At 44.2% G+C, this 22,166-nt stretch overlaps 1 protein-coding gene across 2 annotated transcripts in view; it reads left to right on the forward strand.

Annotated features, from left to right (window-relative positions):
• Positions 1-673: 673 nt before the first annotated feature.
• Positions 674-22,166, forward strand: part of USP31 (ubiquitin specific peptidase 31) — a 70,886-nt gene continuing 49,393 nt past the window's right edge. For both annotated transcript variants that reach the window (XM_014864726.3, XM_070484694.1), the window contains exon 1: positions 674-1,447. In XM_014864726.3, coding sequence (XP_014720212.3) covers positions 809-1,447 — 639 coding nt within the window. In that variant the 5' untranslated portion in view covers positions 674-808. The remainder of the gene's footprint in view (positions 1,448-22,166) is intronic.

Genomic DNA, 22,166 nt, shown 5'->3' on the forward strand with positions numbered 1-22,166 from the left:
GTCATATTCCCAGCATCTAGCACAATGCCTGGCACATAGCAATAACTATCTGTTGAATGAATGAAGGATGGTAGAGCTCGGCGGGGTTTTAAAGGTTGATCTGAAAAGGACAGTAATTCTGATAATACCGTTTCACTGCAGTTTCACTTCCAGGTACCGCCTGGAAGACAAGCCCGCCGGGATGTGCCAGGCTCTGTGATGGCGTTCGGGTGGGCACGCAGGCGGTCGGGGTCCCTTGGGAGCCGGGTGGGGCTGGCTTGCCCAGGACTGGTCAGGGCCGTGTTCATCACCTCTTCCAGGGTCTGGTAAGGGGTGGCGTCCTGCTCCCTGGACTTTCCCAAGGCCTCCGCCATCACATTAGCGAAGCCAAAGATCTCCCCCAAGGGTCCACCACCCAGCGCCAGCCCCGCGCTCTCCGCCGCGCCTGGACCATGCCCACACTAGACATGGCCTCTCTGGGGCTTCACACAGCAGGACCGCGCCCAGCCGTGGGGCCATCTCGTCGGGCTGAAAGGGCGGCTTCGTTCCCACAGTTAACATGGCGGCCGCGGCGGCTTCAGCGCGGGGCGGGCGGCGCCGGGAGGCGTCACGTGAGCGGCCCAGCTGGGCGGACCGCGCGCGCGCCCGCCCGCCCCGCCGGCCGCTGCTCGCTCGCTGGCTCGCTCCGGGCGCTCTGAGGTGTGCGGGGCGTCGAGCCCCCGGCCCGGTGAGGCGCAGCGCTGCGCGGCGCGGCGGGATGCGGCGGCGGCCGTGGCGGGGCCGCGGGCCGGGCGGGCGGGCTCGGTGATGCGCGTCGGCGGCCGCCGCCATGTCCAAGGTAACGGCGCCCGGGCCCGGGCCGCCGGCGGCGGCGGGCGGGAAGGAGAAGCGCTCCTTCAGCAAGCGGCTGTTCCGGAGCGGCCGCGCGGGCGGCGGCGGCGGCGCTGGGGGCCCCGGGCCGGCCGCGCCCGCCTCGCCCTCGTCGGCACGCTCGGTGGGCAGCTTCATGAGCCGCGTCCTCAAGACGCTGTCCACGCTCTCGCACCTTAGCTCCGAGGGCGCCGCCCCGGACCGCGGCGGCCTCCGCAGCTGCTTCCTGCCCGGGCCGGCCGCCGCGCCCGCGCCGCCGCCCTGCCCGCCGCCGCCCGCCGCGCCCGCGCCGCCCGCCGCCGCCGCCGCCAGCGCCGAGCCGGTGCCCGGGGTGGCGGGGCTCCGGAACCACGGCAACACGTGCTTCATGAACGCCACGCTGCAGTGCCTCAGCAACACCGAGCTCTTCGCCGAGTACCTGGCGCTCGGCCAGTACCGCGCGGCCCGGCCCGAGCCCCCGCCCGAGCCCGAGCCCGAGCCCGAGCCTCCGGCCGGCCGCGGCGCGCAGGGCCCCGGCGAGGTCACCGAGCAGCTGGCGCACCTGGTGCGGGCCCTCTGGACCCTGGAGTACACCCCGCAGCACAGCCGCGACTTCAAGGTGAGCCCGCGACCCCCGGCCCCGCCTGCCCCGTCGTCTTCCCGCCCTTCCTCCCGGCCCGCGGTTGTCCGAAGGGGTGCGGGCCCCCAGCCTGGGAGGATCCCGCGGTCTGTCGGGGAGAGTCATTCATTCATTTATTCATTCATTCACTCACCCAGCCCTCCATCCGTCGTGTATCTGTTAAGGGCTTACCGCGTGCCAGGCCCTGCGAGGGGCGCTGGGGAGGGAGGGCTCTGACCGTGGACGAGACCCACAGTCTTCCTGGAACTTGCGTTCTTGCGGGTGGGAGTGTTGAGCCTGGGTTCAAATCCTGGTTTTGCCACTTAGTAGCAGTGTGACCTCGTGCAAGGTACACAACCTCTCTGTGCCACCGTTTCCTCTCCTCTGGTATCGACCTCCTAAGGTGGTCGTGAGCTGCAAACTTGATATGTGTGGTTGAACCCTTTGAAATTACCCATTTTCGACACTAAGCCTTCCGGATTGGCACTTTCATAGGATTCAAACTAGTATGTAAGCTGCTTCCGTTGTGCATAGTACCATGAATATTTGCTGCCATGACTATTTTTATGGTAAACTTTAATAGGTTAAGGAGCTAATAGCAAATAGTGGTTTGGAGAAAGGAAAACCCAGCGAGCGATGTGAATTGACGTACCAGCAGGCTGCTTTAAATGGGGAGGGGGAGGTTAGGGTGACCTCTTGGAGGAGGTGGTGTTAGAACTGAGACTTGAGTAACCCCAGAGAGAGGCAGCCTTGAGGAGGTCAGGACAGTGGAAGTCCTTTGGTGGGAGTGAGCTGGTGCCCTGGGAGCCATGTGGCTCTGGGAAGGGCAGACTCTGTAAAGGGCCGCATGGGAAATAGTTCAGGCTTTGCGCATCAAGATGCAAAATCGAGGATGTTATGTAGGTACTCATATGACAAGAAAAAGCAAATTTCCACAAATATTCTATTGACTAAAATAAAAATAAAATAATTGAGTCCAGTGTTTCGTAATGCAGGTCTACTAATGAGAATGGGCTTCTTGTTTTGAAGAGGGTTACGTTTAGCTTAATTGGAGTTCAAAATTAGTGTTTCCTGTCATCAAATTGGTGACAAGTATTCATCTCTGCAAACCATTCTTAGCCCACGGGCCATACAAAAGCAGGCAGTGGGCTGGGTACGGCCCTTGGGTCCTTGTAGTGAGTGGCTGAGAGCAGAGTGTGGGCTGGGGCCAGATGGTGTCGGACCATTTAGGCTGCACTAAAGAAGTGGGCTCTTATCTAAGCAGAAGGGGAAGATGGTTTGAGATTGTATGAGGGATACTTTTAGGTAGGAAGTGGATATAAATAAAATGAAATTAAATAGAATGAAATTGCACAGTGAGAAAGTGAATTCCTTTTCTCCTCTCTTTCTGTCCTGATCATGCCCAAGAGAAAGTCTCAGCGTGGTTGTAGCCCATCTTTACCACCTCTTGCTCACTCCCCCACCTTTTTTTTTAAACAAGGGAGAACAAGCTTCAAGTTAGAGGCTTTAGTAGGCAACAGGAGCTAGAATTTAATAAGGTTCTGTTTTCATTGGGTTTGTTTTTACATTTGTCTTCTATTTATGGCAACTGGTACTGGCTTTCCATTGGTGCTATGAAGCTTCTTTCTAAAATAATTTTGTTTAAGTAAAAGCAAATGATTTGATTAAAATGGTAATCTTTCTGAGGAGTCAGCACTTGGTAGAGGACGTACTTTCTTTTTTTTGAGGAAGATTCACCCTGAGCTAACATCTGCCACCAATCTTCTTCTTTTTGCTGAGGAAGATTGGCCCTGAGCTAACATCTGTGCCCATCGTCTTCTACTTTATATGTGAGACGCCTTCCACAGCATGGCTTGATAAGCAGTGCATAGGTCCATGCCCAGGATCTGAACCAGGGAGCCCCCGGCCACTCAAGTGGCCTACTTTCTTGCTGAGGAACAACAACAAAAGAGGTGTGCCCCTCCCCTTTTAATACAGTTTACTTATGTTTTATTTATATTTATGTTGTTCTGCCCTGTTTTTCTCAAAGAGAAAAAATGTTTGCTGTTTGATCTGGGAAGTTTGAATGGCAATACTTGACTGGGATAGGGACTGGAAAAAAGTGAGATCCGTGTCGGAGATCTCAAAATAAGGAATAGGAGAGAATGGCAACCGACCAGTTACTATAAGCCTTTCTTTTTTCTCTTTGCTTGTAGTTTCCTGTAAGTAGCCGCAGCAATTGCAAACTTTTCAAGGTCAGAGCTACTGTGTCAAGGTTGGTTTTCTACTCTTTTCCAAAATGTGAAAATCAATTTCTACAGCATTTTTGTATGTGAACATTTCCATTGCTTTTTAAGAGGTTATGTTCATTTTCTTATCCATGAAAAAGCTGTGAACAGAAATGGGTCAATAATTCTACAAATGCAGAGGCTGATTTATAGGCATGCTTTGGCAAAGTTGAACAGATTCTTAGAGGCCCTATTTTTAAAAAATGTAATCTCAACCTTTAGTAGATTTCACCTTGCATTCATTCCTTCCTTCCCATTTATTGAGGGTTTACTCAGTCAGTTAGGGATGCATTCAGCGCAAAAAAGAGGAAGCTCTAATGATGATGCCTGAAGCAATAGAGATGTTGAATTAGCTCACACAGTAAGTCTGGAGGTAGGTGATTCTAAGGTGGTACACTGCCTCGATGGGCCCAACAAGGACCCAGACCATTTCTGTGTTTCCACCCTGTTGTCCTTAGCTGTTATTGGCTTTTGGTCCCTGATGTTTGTGAAGGTATGAAGTCATTAGGGCAATAAAAGTTCTTCCAGAAGTCCCCTCAGCAGGCTTCTGCTGACATTTCGTTGACTATAATCGTGTTGGTTGGCCACCTGTGGCTACATTGGAGGCTGGAAGGTGAATATTTGGGTTTTCCTGCCTTAATAGAAGAGAGGAGTAAAGGAGGAGTTTGCCCCCTCGGCAGCCTGCCAAAGTGCCTCACCTGCCATGTGCCAGGCACTCTCGTTTGGGGAAGACCCTGTACCTGCCTGTGAAGAACTGAGTCTAGTGGGACCTGGTAAATCCCCCAAGACATCGCTTCTCACACTTTAATGTGCACATACTTCTCCTGGGCATCTTGTTAGGAAGCAAATTTGCATCTGGTGGAGCTGGGTGGGGCCTGAGATTCTGTATTTCTCATAAGCTCCCTGGTGATGCTGATGCTGCTGGGCCAAGGACCATACTTTGGCCGGCAGGCTCCAGGGAACAAGTAATGCATCACAGAGCGGTGTTCTGATGGATGAATAGAAATTTGCTGGGCAGAGAAGCGGTGAGGGGGCATGAAAGGGCATGTGGTTTTGGGGGAACAGTGAGACATTTGGTGGCTGGTTACGCCGTGGAGAGCGATGGGGATGCAGAAAGTCTGGGAGAAGTGTGTTGTAAATGGGTTCTGAAGGGCTTTGTAGGCTGTGCTGGTTTGGACTTTATCCTCTGAAAGCGGAGAATCCAGATCCAGTTTTCAAGCAGGAGAGTAGTAGGGTCAGATCCACTCCCCCTGCAGTTAGGTAAGCCTCTTGGCACTGTGGAGGATTCCTTTTTTTTCCATGATGTTTTCTTACAGCCAGACTTGATGGGTATTATTTTGAGCATAAAGTTGAGGGGGCCTGCCCTGTGCCTGATTGGTTAAGTTCACGCACTCTGCTTCGGTGGCCCGGGGTTTCCCCAGTTCGGATCCTGGGCGCGGACCTAGCCCTGCTCGTCAGGCCATGCTGAGGCGGTGTCCCACATGCCACAACTAGAAGGACCTCCAGCTAGAATATACAGCTATGTGCTGGGGGGCTTTGGGCAAGAGAAGAAAAGAAAAAGTCGAACCCCAAGAAGGTGGATGCGAGGCATACTCTTCACCACAACCCCTCGCCTTTTGGTGGCAGACATCGATCTTTGAGGCAGATACTCTTCTCTTGAGCTCACATTCCGCCTCAGGATCCTGCTCAGTTCTGGGCTCCGGGCAGGGCAGCCGTACCAGGTGATTGGAGTTGGCAGAGGAGACAAAGCATTTGCCATCATGAGATAGTTTGCCTTGAGGTCTTGAAAAGCACTCGGCATGTCTTTGAATGTGCTTTTATCTCTTAAGCTTCCATAAGTTACTAATGGTTTTCTTTGTAAGTTTTTCAATTAGAATTCTTTCTTGCTTTCTGACCACATTGATTGGAGCTTAAGGAGCTTGCCTGGTAATGGAGTTTTGGTTTTGGATGAGCTAGATAGTTGTTAAGGTTGGATTTTCATTTCCCAGAGTGAAATGGGTCGACTGGACCAACCCTGGTGTGCTTTAGGAAACTTCTCTAGCTGCCACCTATATAGTTTTTCTTTTTTAGGCAGATATTTTTCTCCTGCTCTCAGAGCAGTGGCTCCCAACCAGATGCTTCTGCCTTCTCCCAGCCTCTCACTCCTGGGGACATTTGGTGAAATCTGGAGACATACTTTGGTTGTCACAGCTGGGGTGAGGGTGCTACTGGCATCTAGGGGGGAGAGTCCAGGGATGGGGCTGTTTGTGACAGTGTGCAGACGGCCCCCTCAATACAGGATTTTCTAGCCCACCACGTCAGTAGGGCTGAGGTTGAGAAACTGTTGGAGGAATGTTTTGAGCCTCCCTAGCACAAGTTTCCCTTGCTTCCCAGCCTTTGGAATGGTTACCTTGCTGCTTTTTCTTCTTTCTGTGTGGATGTGTTTGCAGCAGCACTTCAGTAAAATTTGGACTTCACTGGCAGGATCCTTGGATCACTTTCTTTCTTTCTTTTTTGTGAGGAAGATTGGCCTTGAGCTAACTTCTGTTGCCAATCTTTGTCGTTTTTGCTTGAGGAAGATGGCTGCTGAGGTAACATCTGTGCCAGTGTTCCTCTATTTTATGTGGGATGCTGCCACAGCATGGCTTAACAGATGCTGCTAGGTCCACGCCTGGAATCTGAACCTTCAAACCCCTGGCTGCTGAAGTAGAACGTGCGAACTTAACCATTACACCACTGGCCTGGCCACTTGGATCACTTTCTTTTTCTTTCTTTTTCTCTCTCTCTCTCTCTTTTTTTTTTGGTGAGGAAGATTGGCCCTCAGCTAACATCTGTTACCAGTCTTCCCTCTATTTTGTACATGGGATGCTGCCATGGCATGGCTTGATGAGCGGTATGTAGGTCTGTGCCCAGGATCTGAACCTGTGAACCTTGGGCCACTGGAGCAGAGCATGAGAACTTAACCACTACACCACCAGGCTGGCCCCTGGATCACTTAATAAAACAATGTGAGTAAGTAAAGCACTTTGGAATCTGAATACTAAATGTGCTGTTTAAGAGAGAATCAGCTTGTTATCTTAACTTTAATAGGATGCTAGCCTGGGTGCTCCAGATTCTTACAGCTGCTCTGTGATTTCTGGTACTCAGTGGCCTTTTGCAGTAAGTAAAAGACGAATGGTCATCTTTCAAGTAACAAAGATAAGTTTCATAGCAGTAGTTTTCAAACCTTCCTCCCAAAGAACAACTAGAACAGAGTGATCTTCTGATAAAAGAACTGTGGAGACTTCTTCCAAATTTGCAGTGAAGCTAAAAGTAATTGATGAATAGAATTTTCTCTCCCATATTTTTTTCCTTGAACTTTGGTGCGTGGTGGTGCTTATTTATTAGTGAGAGTTCTCAGGTTACAAAGGGAATAAACGTGCATAAATGGGTAGTGGCAGACTCATGGCAAGCTACAGTCAGGCTTTCACTGGCTCCATCTCCCACCTTTCTCATGGGCTCAGGCTGGGAGCTCTGATTTCATGCTGCGGAAAATGAAATTGTGTAGGTCCCGTTTAGATTTCTGATGGAGTATGAAATAGAAAGTTCGTCTCTTCCTGGTCAGTTTCCTCGTCTGTCAAATGCTGTCACTTTTGTTTTAGTGAAGCTCTAGATCTCTGGAGGAGAAAGGAGGTGGTGGAATCGTCAAATTGTAGGCTTGGAGGGAGACTTGGGTGAGAGGTGAGTAGTCCCTAGCCTTTCTGGGTGAGGGAACTGAGGGTCACCTGATGGCTAGAGGCCGAAGGACAGAACCAGAGTTCCGACTTGCACTGCTTGTCACCCCTGCGTTGTGGAGGCGCACACTGAGTTCTGCATCTGTGGTGGCCTTAGTACAACCACTGAAACGACAGGTCTCAACATAAAACATAAACAGGCAGGGTGGACGTGCTGAAACGTGTAGCATTTTTTCCCTCTAAGATTGTGGTGTAATCATGGTGAAAGTAAGGTCAACTGCAGCTAGCTTTATGTATGTGCTGCTGCTCCTCAGACGTAGGCACTTCTGGGAATCTCCCTTAAAAAGGAATCCTTTGAGCTATTTAAATGCATGTATAAACATGTATACATCTTTTACATTGATGGACTCATACTCTCCATATAGTTCTGTAACTTGAGTTCCTCCTTTCCCCTACCCTGGACTTGAAAACATATCACGGGTAGCATAGCTTTGGTTGTTTCTTGTTGATACATCCAAGGCTGCCTCATTCTTTTTAACAGTTATATCGAAACCCACTGATGTTTAGGTTGTATAAAGGTTTTAACCATCATAGCCAATCCTTCAGCATACATCAAGTCTCCTTTTCTCAAGGATGAGTCTTAGAAGTGGCATTGCTGAGTCAAAGGGGATGTGCATTTAAAATGTGGATACACCTCACAGATTGCCCAGCAAAAGGTGGTACAGGACAAGATCCTCTGACCGATCCGTGGTGCGTGCCAGGGTCTAGCCTCCTGACATGCGCTTTGATGGCCCTGTTCTTCGTTTTTCAAACTTACAGTTATTTTCTTTCACGTAGATCAGTGTTGTTTCCTCTAGGTTCGCCTTTTCTCCACTCTTTTCAACAAATGAATCTCCCTCCAGTAAGTGTCCAGCTGATGTATGGAGCTTCTCAGGTGGTAAAGGGGAATCATCAGAAAGCATAAGAAAATTTCCAAGAGGACTAGTTGGGGAATAAAAATACATGGGACAGTTATGGAACTCCGTGTTTGCTGTCTTAAACCACTTTTACTGAGCAATTATTGTGTGTAAAGGGACGAGGTGAGGGGAGGGGTTGGAAATAGAGGATTAAATTCAAAGATTATAGGAAAGGTTCTTGCCCTCAGAGAACTTCCCTACTTGTAGGGAGGCTGTTTTAAACTGTCCTGACTAGGAAAGTTCAGAGAAGGGTGAGATGTGGTGAGCTGAAGTGTCAGTAGAAGATGCTTTCATTGCCAGCAGTTAAGCTGCTACTACTTTATTGAGCGCTTGACTCCATGCCAGTGCTGTGCTGGTCCTTGGGTACAGTGGTAAACCAAACGGTATGGTAATGGTGAAAAATTGGTACAAGGCCATGTGGTCCCTTCCTTCCTGGAAATTTTTTATTGTCATAGGGGAGGCAGATATGAACAAATACACACTAATAAATATGAAATTTAAAGTTATAAGAGCTAGGGAGGAAAAGAGAAAAGGTATGAGAGAGAATAATGGATGTGGCCAGGCAGGGGGAATGAAAGGTTGCAAAAGGCCCTGCAGTGGGAAGGGGCTGCATTTGCAAGTCGGATTGGCCTTGTTCGCAGCTTAGAGAGCCAGGAGGAGAGTGGGATAGACGAGGCTGGGGAAGAGATAGGCAGAGGCTGGGTCCTATAGGGCCTCATGGCCAAGGTAAGGGGTTTACATTTGATTCTAAGAGCAGTGGGGTGCTGTTGCAGGTTTTAAGCAGAGTTCTGGCAGGATCTCATTAAAACGTGGATGATCCCGCAGTGCTGAGTAGTGAATAGAAGGGAAGTGGGCAGACCAGTTGGGAGGGTTTTGTGATAGACCAGGTAAAAGTGGTGGACGGAGATGGAGAAGTGGATGGGTTTGAGATTTATCTGGAGGTAGCCCGCACAGGGTTTGCTAATGGATTGATTCAGGAGCAGTGTTACTTGAGGAGCAGCAGTTTTGGGGGGATCAGGAGTTCATTTTTAGATTAATTAGGACACTCACGAGATGTCTGGTGGGCAGCTGGATAATGGAGTCTGGAGTTCAGATGATTGAGACGGGCTCTCTGGAGAGAAAGATTTGGGAGTCATCAGCCTGTAGATGGGGTTTAAAGCCATGGGATCTGGCTTAGAATGGGATTTGAAGGCTTGGATAGTTAAGGAGAAGAGAGATGACATTCCAGGTTGTTGGGGAAATTCTGGGCAAAGGCGTAGAGATGGCACATGGTCTAGGGACAAGGAGGCTTGGTTTGGAGCAGTTTTCTCAGCCTTGGCACTGGTGACATGTCTGGCATTATTGACCGGATAATTCTTTGAAGTGAGGGGCTGTCCCTGTCTTGTGGCTGTTTAGCAGGGTTCCTGACCTCTCTCTGCTGGATGCTGGTAGAGTCCCCTTCTCCCACCCCGGTCTGACAATCAAAAATGTCTCCAGACATTGCCAAATGTCCCGGGGGGCAAAGTTGCCCCGCTTGAAACCACTGATGTGGACAGAAGGGGAAATAAATGTAGATGGCTGAAGAGATGAGAGGGGGCAAATTGTGGGTGGCCTTGAAAGTCTGTCACAACGGTTTAGCCTTGAGGCTGCAATCAGTAGTGCCTCAATTGCGGCTTCTTGAGCTGTGCAGACACTGATTTGATGAAAAAGATGTTTTAGAAAAACAGGTCTGACGGTGAGCAAAAATGAATCAGACAGAGGAGAAAGTAAATGCAGGGAGAGGACAATCACAGGTATGAAGTGAGGAAGAGGAGGAGGAAAGGGTGAGTCCAAGAGACATTTTGGAAGACATGCTGACATTATTAAGGAGACTCCAAGAGATGGAGTGGTAAAGGGAAACTGAGGTTTCAGACCTGGGTGATGGAGAAAGTAATGGGGATATCTGATGGAAATGGAGCATTTGGAAGGGCAGAATGGTTTGTGGAGCATATGGGGCAGAGATCATGCATTTAATTTGAACATGTGGGGTTGGGGGTCATGGGATATCTAACCTAAGAAGGGGGTTCCTAATAGACAGTTGGAAATATGGTGCGATTTAGGACCAGCTGCATAGGCTTGGATTCAGCTGCATAGAGGTCATGATGGAAGCCTGGGGCATTGAGTGTCTCAAAGTCAGAGGCCAGAGGCCAGGCCCTGGGGGAAAACTAAAAATAAGAGGTTGGGAGGAAGGAGAGGATTTGTTGAAGGGGCAGTCACAGGTGGGTGGAAGACCAGGAAGGCAGAGTCGTGAAACCTGCCTGCCTGCTCTACGGTTTGACTGCTTGCTCTCAGCCCTGAATACAGTGCAGAGCTGCAGAAATGTCAGTTTATCCTCAGATTCAGGTTGGTATTTGGTAGACATGATTTATTAAGTCCACTGACTTGTTGAGCACATTTCCCGCACTGGTCCTCTGTTGAAAGGTCCAGGGAATATGAAGATGAGGGAGATGGTCCGTTCCCTGAAGGAATTCAGGGTCTAGAAGGGAAGAGAGGCGGGTCAAGAAACAATTGCAGTGGGCAGGATGAGTGGTGTGATGGAGATAGCGCAAAAGTGCTGTGCAAATCCAACAGGGAGATCACCTGAGGGAGGAATGGGAGGGTTGTGGGGGCACTGAAGAGGTGGTACGTGGACTCTGTCTTGAAGGATTTATGAAACCACCATTCTCAGGTTTTAAATATAGCTTTCCAGCCAGCAACATAAACCAGCACTAAATCTGTTATTTTGATTTGCTCTAGTGTGGTTCTTTATACATTTGCAGGGGCAGAGCTTCAGCTTGATCCCAGGGCAGTGTGATGATAACGTTCCTGCACTCACCCTGCTGAGCACATTGCCTTAGAGTGCCGTCAGTGTACATTTTTGTACTTGTCCACGTGCATGCGTAATCTACACAGTTGCTATCCTCCTGGCCAGACCATTGGATCATGATTCTTTTCATGCAACTTATAAAATATTTTTCCATGTGTCTAAGTAGTACTCATAATACAGTTTAATGTTTAATGATATTTATGGTTTCATGTTGCTAAGTGATCATTTACTCATCCAGTCCTTTGTTATTGGGCGTTTCCCCCCAACTCTTTTTTACTAGAATGAACATGAATCATGTGTATAGCCTTGTGTTTTGCCATGTTATTTATTTAGCATAAATTTCCAGACATGTCCTCAGAACATCAAAAGCTTATGAACATATATTTTTTTTAATTTTAGTTTTTTAAAAATTTTTGGGGGAAGATTAGCTCTGAGCTAACATCTGCCGCCGATCCTCCTCTTTTTGCTGAGGAAGATTGGCCCTGAGCTAACATCTGTGCCCATCTACCTCTATTTTATATGTGGGATGCCTACCACAGCATGGCTTCGTAAGGGATGTGTAGGTCCATACCCAGGATCTGAACTGGTGAACCCCGGGCCACTGAATGAACTTAACTGCTGTGCCGCTGGGCCAGCTCTTGGATATCTTTTTGACTTCTTATATGTGTTGTAATATTACTCTTCAAAAACAAGAAATTAAAAAAATTACAGTGCCTCTAGTTTGATCATAAACTTCACCCAGCCCAGTGAATGGTGCGTGTTGGATGCTGAAAAACCATTTGTAGAGTGAGTTGGCTTGTATAATTTTAATTTATCATCAATTTATATTCATTCTTTGCACATTTGTCTATTGGCTTTTTTCCCCAATTTTTTTTGTTGTGGTTAAATACACATAACATAAAATTTATCATTTTAACTACTTTTAAGTACAACTCAGTGGCATTAATACAGTCACAGTATTGTGGAACCATCAACCACTATCCATTTCCAGAACTTTTTCATCATCCCAAACAGGAATTCTATGAATTAAGCAGTAAGTCCCCTCTGGACACTGGTAACCTCTGTTCTACTTTCTGTCTCTATGAATTTGCCTATTCTAGGTACCCCATATACCTAGAATTATACAGTACAATACACAAAATCCTTTTGTGTCTGGCTTTTTTCACTTAACATAATGTTTTCAAGAGTCATCTGTGTTGTAGCAAGTAGCAGAATTCCATTTCTTTTTATGGGTGAATAATATTCCTATATATGTATCTACCACATTTTGTTTATCCATTCATCTGTTGATGGACACCTGGGTTGTTTCTGCTCTTTGGCTATTGTGAATAATGATGCTGTGAACATAGGTGTACAAGTATTTGAGTCCCTGTTTTCAATTTTTTTGGATTGTGGTAATTCTATGTTTAACTTTCTGAGAAACTGTCAAACTGTTTTCCACAGTGGCTTCACCATTTTACATTCCCACCAGCAATGCTCAGGGGTTCCAGTTTCTGCACATCCTTGTGAACACTTGTTATTTTCCTTTTTCTTTTTGATAATAGCCATCCTAGTGTGTGAAGTATTTCATTGTGGTTTTAATTTGCGTTTTTCTAATGACTAATGATCATTAGACTTGGGCCATCTTTTCAAGTGCTTATTGGCTGGCTGTTTGTATCTTGTTTGGAGAAATGTCTATCCAAGTACTTTCCCCATTTATGAATTGGATTTTTTCATGTTGATGTTGAGTTGTAGGAGTTCTTTATGTATTCTGGATATTACTCCCATATCAGATATGTGATTAGCAAATATTTTCTCCCATTCTGTGTGTTGTCATTTCACTCTCTTCATACTGTTCTTTGATGTACAAAGTTTTCAATTTTGATGAAGTCCGGTTTATCTGTTTTTTTGTGTGTGTTGCCTTTGCTTTTGGTGTCATATCTAAGAAGTCATTGCCAAGTCCAATGTCATGAAGTTTTCCCTCTATGTTTTATACTAAGAATTTTATGATTTTAGCTCTTATGTTTAGCTCTTGGATTCATTTTGAATTAATTTTTGTCTATAGTGTAAAGTTACTTCATTCTTTTGCACATGGATATCTAGTTTTTTCCAGCACCATTATTGAGACTACTGTTCTTTCCTCATTGAATGGTCTCAGTGCCCTTGTCAAACATCAGTTGACAATATATGTGAGGATTTATTTTTGGGCTCTTTGTTCTACTCCATTGGTCTGTATGTCTGTCTTTATTTCAGTACCACACAATGATGATTACTCTAGCTGTGTATCAAGTTTTGAAATCAGCAAGTTTGAGTCCTCCAACTTTGTTCTTGTTTTTTAAGATTTTTTTGGCTTTGGAGTCCCTGGAGATTCCATGAGTTTTAGAATAGGCTTTTCTATTTCTGCAAAAAAAATGCTGTTAAGATTTTCCTAGGAGTTGCACTGAATCTGTATATTGCTTTGGGTGGTATTGTTATCTTAACAATATTAAGTCTTCCAACCCATGAACATGGGATATCTGTACATTTATTTATGTTTTCTTTAATTTCTTTCACTTAAGTTTTGTAATTTTCAGCATACAAGTTTTTCACCTCCTTGGTTAAATTTATTCCTGAATATTTTATTCTTCTTTGATGCTTTTGTGAGTGGAGTTGTTTTCTTAATGTATATTTATTTTGGATTGCTCAGTAGTAGTGTATAGAAATGCAACTGATTTTTGTGTATTAATATTGTATCCTGCACTTTGCTGATTTCATTTATTAGCTCCCTTAACAGTTTTTTGTGGCTCTTTAGGGTTTTCTACATATAAGATCATGTCTTCTGTGAACAGGGATAATTTTACATCTCCCTTTCCAATTAGGATACCTTTTATTTCTTTTTCTTGCCCTAGTTGCTCTGGCCAGAACTTGCAATACTCTGTTGAATATAAATGTTGAAAATGGGCATCCTAGTCTTGTTTCTTGATCTTAAGGGAAAGTTTTCAGTCTTTCACCATTGAATATGATGTTAGCTGTGGGCTTTTCAGATATGGCCTCTATCTTATTGAGGAAGTTTCCCTCTGTGCCTGGTTTGTTTAGTGTTTTTATCATGAAAGAGTGTTCAGTTTTGTCAAATTTTTTTTGCATCAATTGAGATGATCATGTGATATTTTTCCTTCATTCTATTAATGTGGCATATTACATTGATTCATTTTCCTACGTTGAACCTCCTTTCATTCCAGGAATAAATCCCACTTGGTCAGGGTGTTTATTAGGATTTTGAATCTCCTTTCCTTTTTTTAAAACTTTGTAATAGCTCTTTATAGGTGCTATATATTATAGATGTAGATGTGTGTAAGGTAACAACTTCATTAAGCCTTTGATACATTTGATGTAGCTATTTCCCTCAGTCTCTTACTCTTTTAGTTTTGTTACTTTTGTGTGTTATAGAAGGTTTTAATTTATATTTTTGAACCTGTCCCTTTCTCTTATTAGTTTTGTTACCATATAGCTGAAAAAGTTATTCTTGCATATAGGATAATGTTTCTATTTTATTTTTTGTTAGTTTTTTCCTATTAGGTTCTAAAATATTTATCTCTTCAGTAGTTTGGAGTTTACTTTGGTGCATGTGTAAAGTGGGGATTGATTTTAAGGTTTGAGATTCCCCGTCTTGTATAGTGTAGGGAGTGGCTGAAGTCCTGAGCTGGGGAGCCAGACTGCCTGTGTTCAGATCCTGGCTGCATCACTTTAGCCCTGGGGCCTTGGGCACTTAACTCTCTGGGCTTAGTTCCATCATTTGTAAAATGGGGATAAGAGTATATCTACCTCATTTGGTTATTTTAAAAACAAATAAGAGAAAAACTTGGCCTGGCATGTCATCAGTGCCGAGCAAATTAACTGATAGTCACCCCAACCTTATCATCACCCTGCTAGTTTGCAGAAGGCTCCTCCATATTTAGAATTTTATGTTCTGTTTCTGAGTTTTGTATTCTCTTTCATCAGTACTTTTATTGGTATCACATGGCATTATTGTTGCTTATGCTTCTTTTCATGTTATTTTTTCCCCCACTGTGAAACATTTATATTTGCAATATTAACTCGATTAAAACCAGTGCAGAAAAGTTCTTAGTACATTGGGTAATAGGTGAGCTATCTTGCTATTCTTTAAAAGTTCTCCAGACACATTTTAGAATCATTTTGTTAGGTTTCAAAAAATAAAGTAACCCTGTGTGAATTTTAGTGTTAAATATCTACATTAATTTGGGACAAATAACCATCTTTGCTGAATGACTGCCTGTCACCTATAAAATCGGTAACTTTCAACAAAATGTAAACTAATAACAATGTTATAGTAAGAAAGCCTGAATTGACTGATAACTGAGGAAGAAATAGAGTTATTAAAAGAACTGCCTGTTCTCCCAAAAGATAACGGAATTGGATGGATTTACTCATACATTCTTCCAAGGATCAGATAATCCTGGTGTTATATGACTGTCAAAAGTGTAGAAAAATTTCCTCTCAAAGGCAAGAAGATTCTGTTTCTTAAACCTGTTTGTGTCTGGCTCCTCCATTCCACTGTAATCCCACGAAGGCAGTGAGCCTGTCTTATTCAGCATTGGTTTGTAGGAGTTGCACAGTGTGTTGGTTCATCTGAACTGAAGATGCCACGAGCAGAGACAGCTTGCAGACCAGCCTCAGCTGTCCACGTAGACGTGCTGCTGGTGGGCCGTTTCTGCTGTGGGCGTGGGTCAGACCTCGCTCGAGGACTGTGATCGCTCTTGGGCTTTAAGCTATGAGAAGAAGGGGGAGAAATTGGAAAAGGGGGTGACATACCTCAGTAGACAGAATTTTTTGAGCAAGTTGTCTGAAAATGAAATGAGCTGCCTTATATAATAATATTTTTATCAGCAGACAAATTAAAGCAGAGTCTTGGGTGATATTGTAAGGGAGAAGCACATACTACATACTAGATTGGGCTGGACTCAGTTTCTTTCCTTTTCCTTGTCTCCTGCTTTTTCTCTGAGTTTTGAACATATGTAAAATGTATATTTGAAGCAGAGTTGACAGTGATTGACAGCTTTATGGGTGTGTGAAGGGTGCATAAGAAGGAGGAGATGAAAATAACTTTGAGGTATTGACACAGGGTGTCTTGGGATGGGGGCTCCTCAAGACTGGAAGCACAGAATGGAAAACGTTCTGGAGGTGGGGGGGATAAGTTCGGTTTTAGTCAGGTCATATCATATTTGAACATGAATCCTAGGAAAGCTTTATTTCTGTAAGTTACATTTGTTGAATGTCATGTATCAGGCACTGTGCAGAAGTGAATCATTTAAGTTTTTGGTGACCCATGTAGAAGGGAGCTGATCTGGTCTAAATATGGAAATCTCTCTAAATCAATACAGATGTAGTAATGTGGATGCTTTGATACAGATGTAGTAATACAGATGCTTGTCCTGAGTTACAGATGCTTGCCCTGGCTTAGTTGTTTTACATCTTCCTGTGTCTGGCTGAATGTTTTTAGTGGACTCTGCCACTTTTGTTTTGTTATTAGTGTGTGGTGTGATGGATTTTTCCTGTCCCCATCTATCCACTCGCCACAAGGAGGGTCTAGTAAAAAGGGCAGTGTTCTTTGTTTGTGTGGTTCCCCACAGCTGTTTCCTATAGTAAAGACTCTGGAAAACAATGACCTCATGGTTTCCACAAAAAAACCTTTTATATATAGTAGTGGAAAAGAAATCATTCAAAACTGAGTAATTTAAAGTTCTGTCCTCTGTGGCTTTTTCCTTCAAAAATATTCTTGTTTGCTCTGCTAATTAGTTGTTCATTGGCTATTCCTCAAATGACCTTTTGTGTCTAACAAACAACATTTTTGCAGTGGAGCACATCGAGCTGTCTTGTCTTTCATTTCATTGTGATCTTTCTCTGTTTGGAAATCATTGTTTTCTGCCGCAGACTGTGGCAGTTCCTAGAGGAATTGACCAGTCCCCGAACATCTGCTGCTTTTTACCTCCAGTTGTTGGGCTTGGATGGCAGCAAACATGGTCCACAAACCAGCAGTTCACGCTTTAGATTTCGTAGGACTGGTCAGGAAACACTTTTGTTGCTTGAACCTCTGTAAGCTCATCACCAGCTCCGTAAATTCTTTGACTTTAACTCTTGGTCTTCTCATATTTAAGAGCAAGGTAGAGCTGTCTGATTCTCAGGAGATTTAAGAAACAATAGTAATCGTAATAATGAAGTACCGCTTATTCACGTGAAGCCAGATCATTTGCAAAGTACGTTCATATACAGTTTTTTCATTTAATCTTCACGACAGCCCTGTGAAAGAGGCTTTGTCATTCCATTTTAAAAATTAGGACATTGGGATTCAGTGCTAGTCAGTAGGAGAGCCAGATCTCCAAGCTTGTGTGGTTGTTATGAAAGTTACAGGAGAAGATGGAAGTGAGGGTTTAGTGTGGAAACTCTCACACAGTCAGTTTTCCAGAAATGGTGGGTGGTGACAATGGAGGTGCTCGTTCAGGTCTGTGGTCATGCAGGTACCCTTCGCCATTTCTAAACTCTCTTCCAAGTGACAGTTTTTATTGCTGCCAGATTAATCTTCTTCAAGTTTACCTATAATTACATTATTTCTCTTCTCAAAAATTGCCTTTACTTTTTCTTTTATCTACAAAATGTGGTATAAATTTCTTAGCTCGGCATTTAAGCTTTTCCAGAAAAATGAAATAAAAAAGGCATACATAAGGGGCTGGCCCCGTGGCTGAGTGGTTAAGTTCGCGTGCTCCGCTGCAGTCGGCCCAGTGTTTCGTTGGTTCGAGTCCTGGGCGCGGACATGGCACTGCTCATCGAACCACGCTGAGGCGGCGTCCCACATGCCACAACTGGAGGGACCCACAACGAAGAATATACAACTATGTACCAGGGGGCTTTGGGGAGAAAAAGGAAAAAAATAAAATCTTCAAAAAAAAAAAAAGGCATACATAAAACCAGGTCCATTAAAAAAATTATTAGATTCAGTAGACATAAAATTACTGTTAATTAGCTCTAAGTGTTTCTAAATGCTCACTCTCAGTTTCTGTACTTATCTTGTCATGGACTGGTGACAAAAGCTCACAGATGGGCATCTGTCTGTGGATCATACCTTGAAGAGTATGACTGTGGAGCCTCCCGGTCTGATTTTGCCAGTTGTATTCCTGTAGCTTGAATTAAAATGTTCTTCTGTCCCTGTATTTCCTGTAAATTGGTAGTTAGATTAGATGCTTAATGAGATTCAGGGTTGAGTTCCCACCCCCCTTTTTGGTAGAACCAGTTTGTGAGTGGTGTTGTAAACTTCCATCAGGAAGCTATAATGTCTGTTTTTGTCTCTCGTAGTCTTAGCAGTCATTGATGGTTATTCCTTGATCCATTAGTTCATTATGTGTTGAAAAATGGTGCTGTTATAATTTCAACATTCCTTCTTCACTTATTAGCTGGAACACTTCTATAGAGACTCTTGCCCTTGGCACTTGTTTACCCCAAAGTAAATTTGGAGAAGGCAAGGTAAATACTTGATTTTTTCCCCTCTTTCTTTTCCGTTTTCAAAATAATTACTTGATTTCCAAATGTGGTGAGTTTTTTGTGGTAACTCTATGAACTCATGGATTTAAGTGCATATTTGATGTTTACGGTTATTAACCTTATTGATGCTGTAGGGGAAGAAGACAATTCTTCTACCTTCTAGGTCCTTCTGACTAGTCTACAAATTAAACTGACATGAGACAGGATAACAGGAGAAAATCAAACAAAGCTTTATAACATGTATACATGGGAGAAACCCAGGAAAACTGAGTAACTTGCCAGAATGGCCTAAGCCACCACCATAAATACCATTTTCAGCTAAAGACAAAGGAGCATTTGAGGGTACTGGTTTGGGACTTCAAGGAGGAAGAAGGTAATTTACATGGAGATGCAAATACATATGGGCCAGCTACAGACAGTGTGACCTGAGAGACACATTTTACATTACATTACAGTTATCTTATGGTATTAGCTCCTTCCTGGAACAGGCCCTTCTATTTTAAATTCTTTTAGGCAGTTAAGGGGAAGGTCAAAGCTTCTTTGAGAGTCTTTTGTTCTTAAGAATAAGCCAAAGAGACACATTTTGGGGTGGCCAATTCTCATCCCCCACAATGCTCAAATTGTCAGAATTTTGGCCATTGGGACAAGTTGGCTCCTAAATCCTTTTGACATGATACTGGTAATCTGTGATGTCAGACCAGAATGCAGGAAATTAAGATATTCCAGGCTCAGTTTATACATTTCCTGCCTGGACTCAGTCATTTCTTTAAGGAGCCCTGGTTTGTTTTGGTGCCCAATGGTACTGAGAGACCACTGTCTGGGCACTAGAGTACATGTGGTTTCCCTGTCTTCTAAGTAGACAGAGCTAGGAAATGTATACTTTTTTTTTTCAAGGTATAATAAATCATGAATTCATATTGATAATTCCATTCAGGATTTCAGAGTTTCAGTTTAACCTCGTTGATAGTACGTTTGTATTTCCATCTCCCATGCTGAAAATCCTATTCTTAACACCAGTGTAAATTCTCATTTGTATTATCCCACAGTGCATTCATAAGTCTTAGAGTAATAATCCCAATACTACCACCAACAGTATGAGTATTTGAAAAAGGTTCATGTCTTGTCCATAGGATATGACCTATGGACCTATACTAGAACCGAATACTCAAATTAATGTGGGTTTTTTTTTTTTTTTGAGGAAGATTAGTCCTGAGCTAATATCTGCCACCAATCCTCCTCTTTTTGCTGAGGAAGACTGGCCCTGAGCTAACATCCGTGCCCATCTTCCTCTATATCTGGGATGCCTGCCACAGCATGGGTTGCCAAGCCGTGCATAGGTCCACACCCAGGATCCAAACCGGTGAACCCCGAGCCACTGAAGCGGAATGCGCGTGCGCTAACTTAACCGCTGTGCGACTGGGCCGGCCCCAAATTAATATGTTTTAAAGTCACTTAGAATAGTTATCAGTATGGCTTTGTTACCAACTGGATACATAGTTAGATTTATTTGTTTCTTTTTGCTTTTGATTTTGAAGGGTTGCTTTTTAAAATTAATTTTATTGCATAATTAGGTAAAAAATAAAATATATGGTCTGAAGTCTTATCTACAAAACAAGGTCTATTCAAAGAAGTCTAGTTTCTGTCTGATTCCTACATCCTATTCCCTTTCTCCCTAAATTTTATGATTTAGTCTTTTATTTTAATGTAATCAAATGTTTGTGTTCGTGTTTTTCTCTTATTTAGATAAATGGTAGCACACTGTGTATAATTTTATCTGTCTTCCATTTTACCTGTAGCTAACATGAGTGCTTACCATATGCCCTGCACAGTGGGTATTTCCTTTATTCCTTATGACATTGTAAGGTAGATGCACATATTATTTCTGTTTTACAAATGAGGAGACAGAGGCATGTCTGCAGACCTTTAATTCTGTGATTCTCTTTATTCCACGTAGTAATTGGTCCTGTCCCTTGTGTGTGTGTGCTTGTTCATGAGTGAATGAATGAGCAGGGAACTCACTTCTGTATCTGCTTTGCTTCGAGCAATGATGGGGACAGAGGAAGGCTGTTTTTAAAATGTGGGGAAGGAAATGCAGCCTTTTCTTCAAAGTCCATCGCTCTCTACAGCTGGAGAGGAAGAGTAGTAAGAACCTCTTTCCTGATCAGAGGTGCTCCTAGTATTAAAAAGATATGTTAACTTGGAGTGTGCTTTAATCTTATCCTAAAATAGGAGTCCCTTTTGAACAGGGCAGTGACAACTTGGTGGATTGCCCTCATTTTAGAGGCTTTGTTCTGTGGAAGTTATGATAAACCAGGAGAGCTAAAGAAAAGAGAAACTCCTTTAAAAGCAACAACTCATGAGAAATAACTACTAGTTAATGATTTCAGGCTTTTAATAGTGACAGGAAGGAAGGAAGGAGAGAGGAGAGTAGCCTCATTTCCCTGCAGGCAGGAGAGAAAGAGGAGCCTTGGCAGCTTTTTATCTTATATGCAACAGGAGGAAGCGCTGGTTAGGTTGGAGGCCTGTTGGTCATTCCTCTTTGAGGCTCTGTTTTGATGTCAGGCAGCTGGTTAGACTGTTGTAACTGCCCCCTACCCGCTTCCTAGGATTCTCTCTCAGGCTTCAGGCCGTCAGCCTCAGAGGCTCAGTGCTGGGAGGAGGGCGAGGGAGCTAGCTACAGCTCTGCTCCTTTCCTTTGGAAAGTCTGTGATCCCATGAAGTTTGAATTTAGTCAGAATCCTGGTGCAGCTGAGATCTTGGGCTGGGCACTGAGTCTCACTTTCCTTATTTTCCTTTTCATTGCTGTACAATAATATCAACCACATGGACTGTGATGTTTAACAACCATGGGTTCCTTTACACCTGAGTGATGGGAACATTTTAGCAGGAAAACTCAGCCAGCCAGCCAGCCCACACAGCCACTCAGCCTGCAGGAGCAAGCCTGGGACATAGGAAAGGGACCTTGGTGGGAAGATGTGGAGGATCCTGCAAAAGGCACTGTAGTTAAGTGCTAAAGAGAAGTGTGTCCTGCCTCAGAATTTCTCTGGGTCTGGCCTTGCAGCTCTAATTGTTTGATAGCTCACCCTTGGTGCATGTGTCCTTTAAGTTTTGACCCCTTGAGTTGTAGACTGTTTTTGTAGGAGTTGTCTTAAAATCTGCAGTGTTAGCAGTGCTAGATGACTCACTGAGGCATCTGTCCCCCAAGAGGGTACTTTTCAATGTGATATGTTGTGTGTCACTGTGTTGGCATTGTATGAGCTTTTTGAGTCACGCAATAACAACCCGTACATCTGGCCTTTTGGGGAATAAATCTTTTATGTAAGTTACTTTCCAGATAATTATTTATTTGAACATTGGTCTTTAAAATTTTAACTATTTTTTTATAGATGGCTTGATAGTGTATTTCACACGTGCTATCCCAGCAGGAGAATCTGGACTACTTGGCTCTGTCTGGTAATTTACAGTCTTCTT

The sequence above is a fragment of the Equus asinus genome, chromosome 14 (genome assembly GCF_041296235.1).
Source record: "Equus asinus isolate D_3611 breed Donkey chromosome 14, EquAss-T2T_v2, whole genome shotgun sequence".
Taxonomy (NCBI): Eukaryota; Metazoa; Chordata; class Mammalia; order Perissodactyla; family Equidae; genus Equus; species Equus asinus.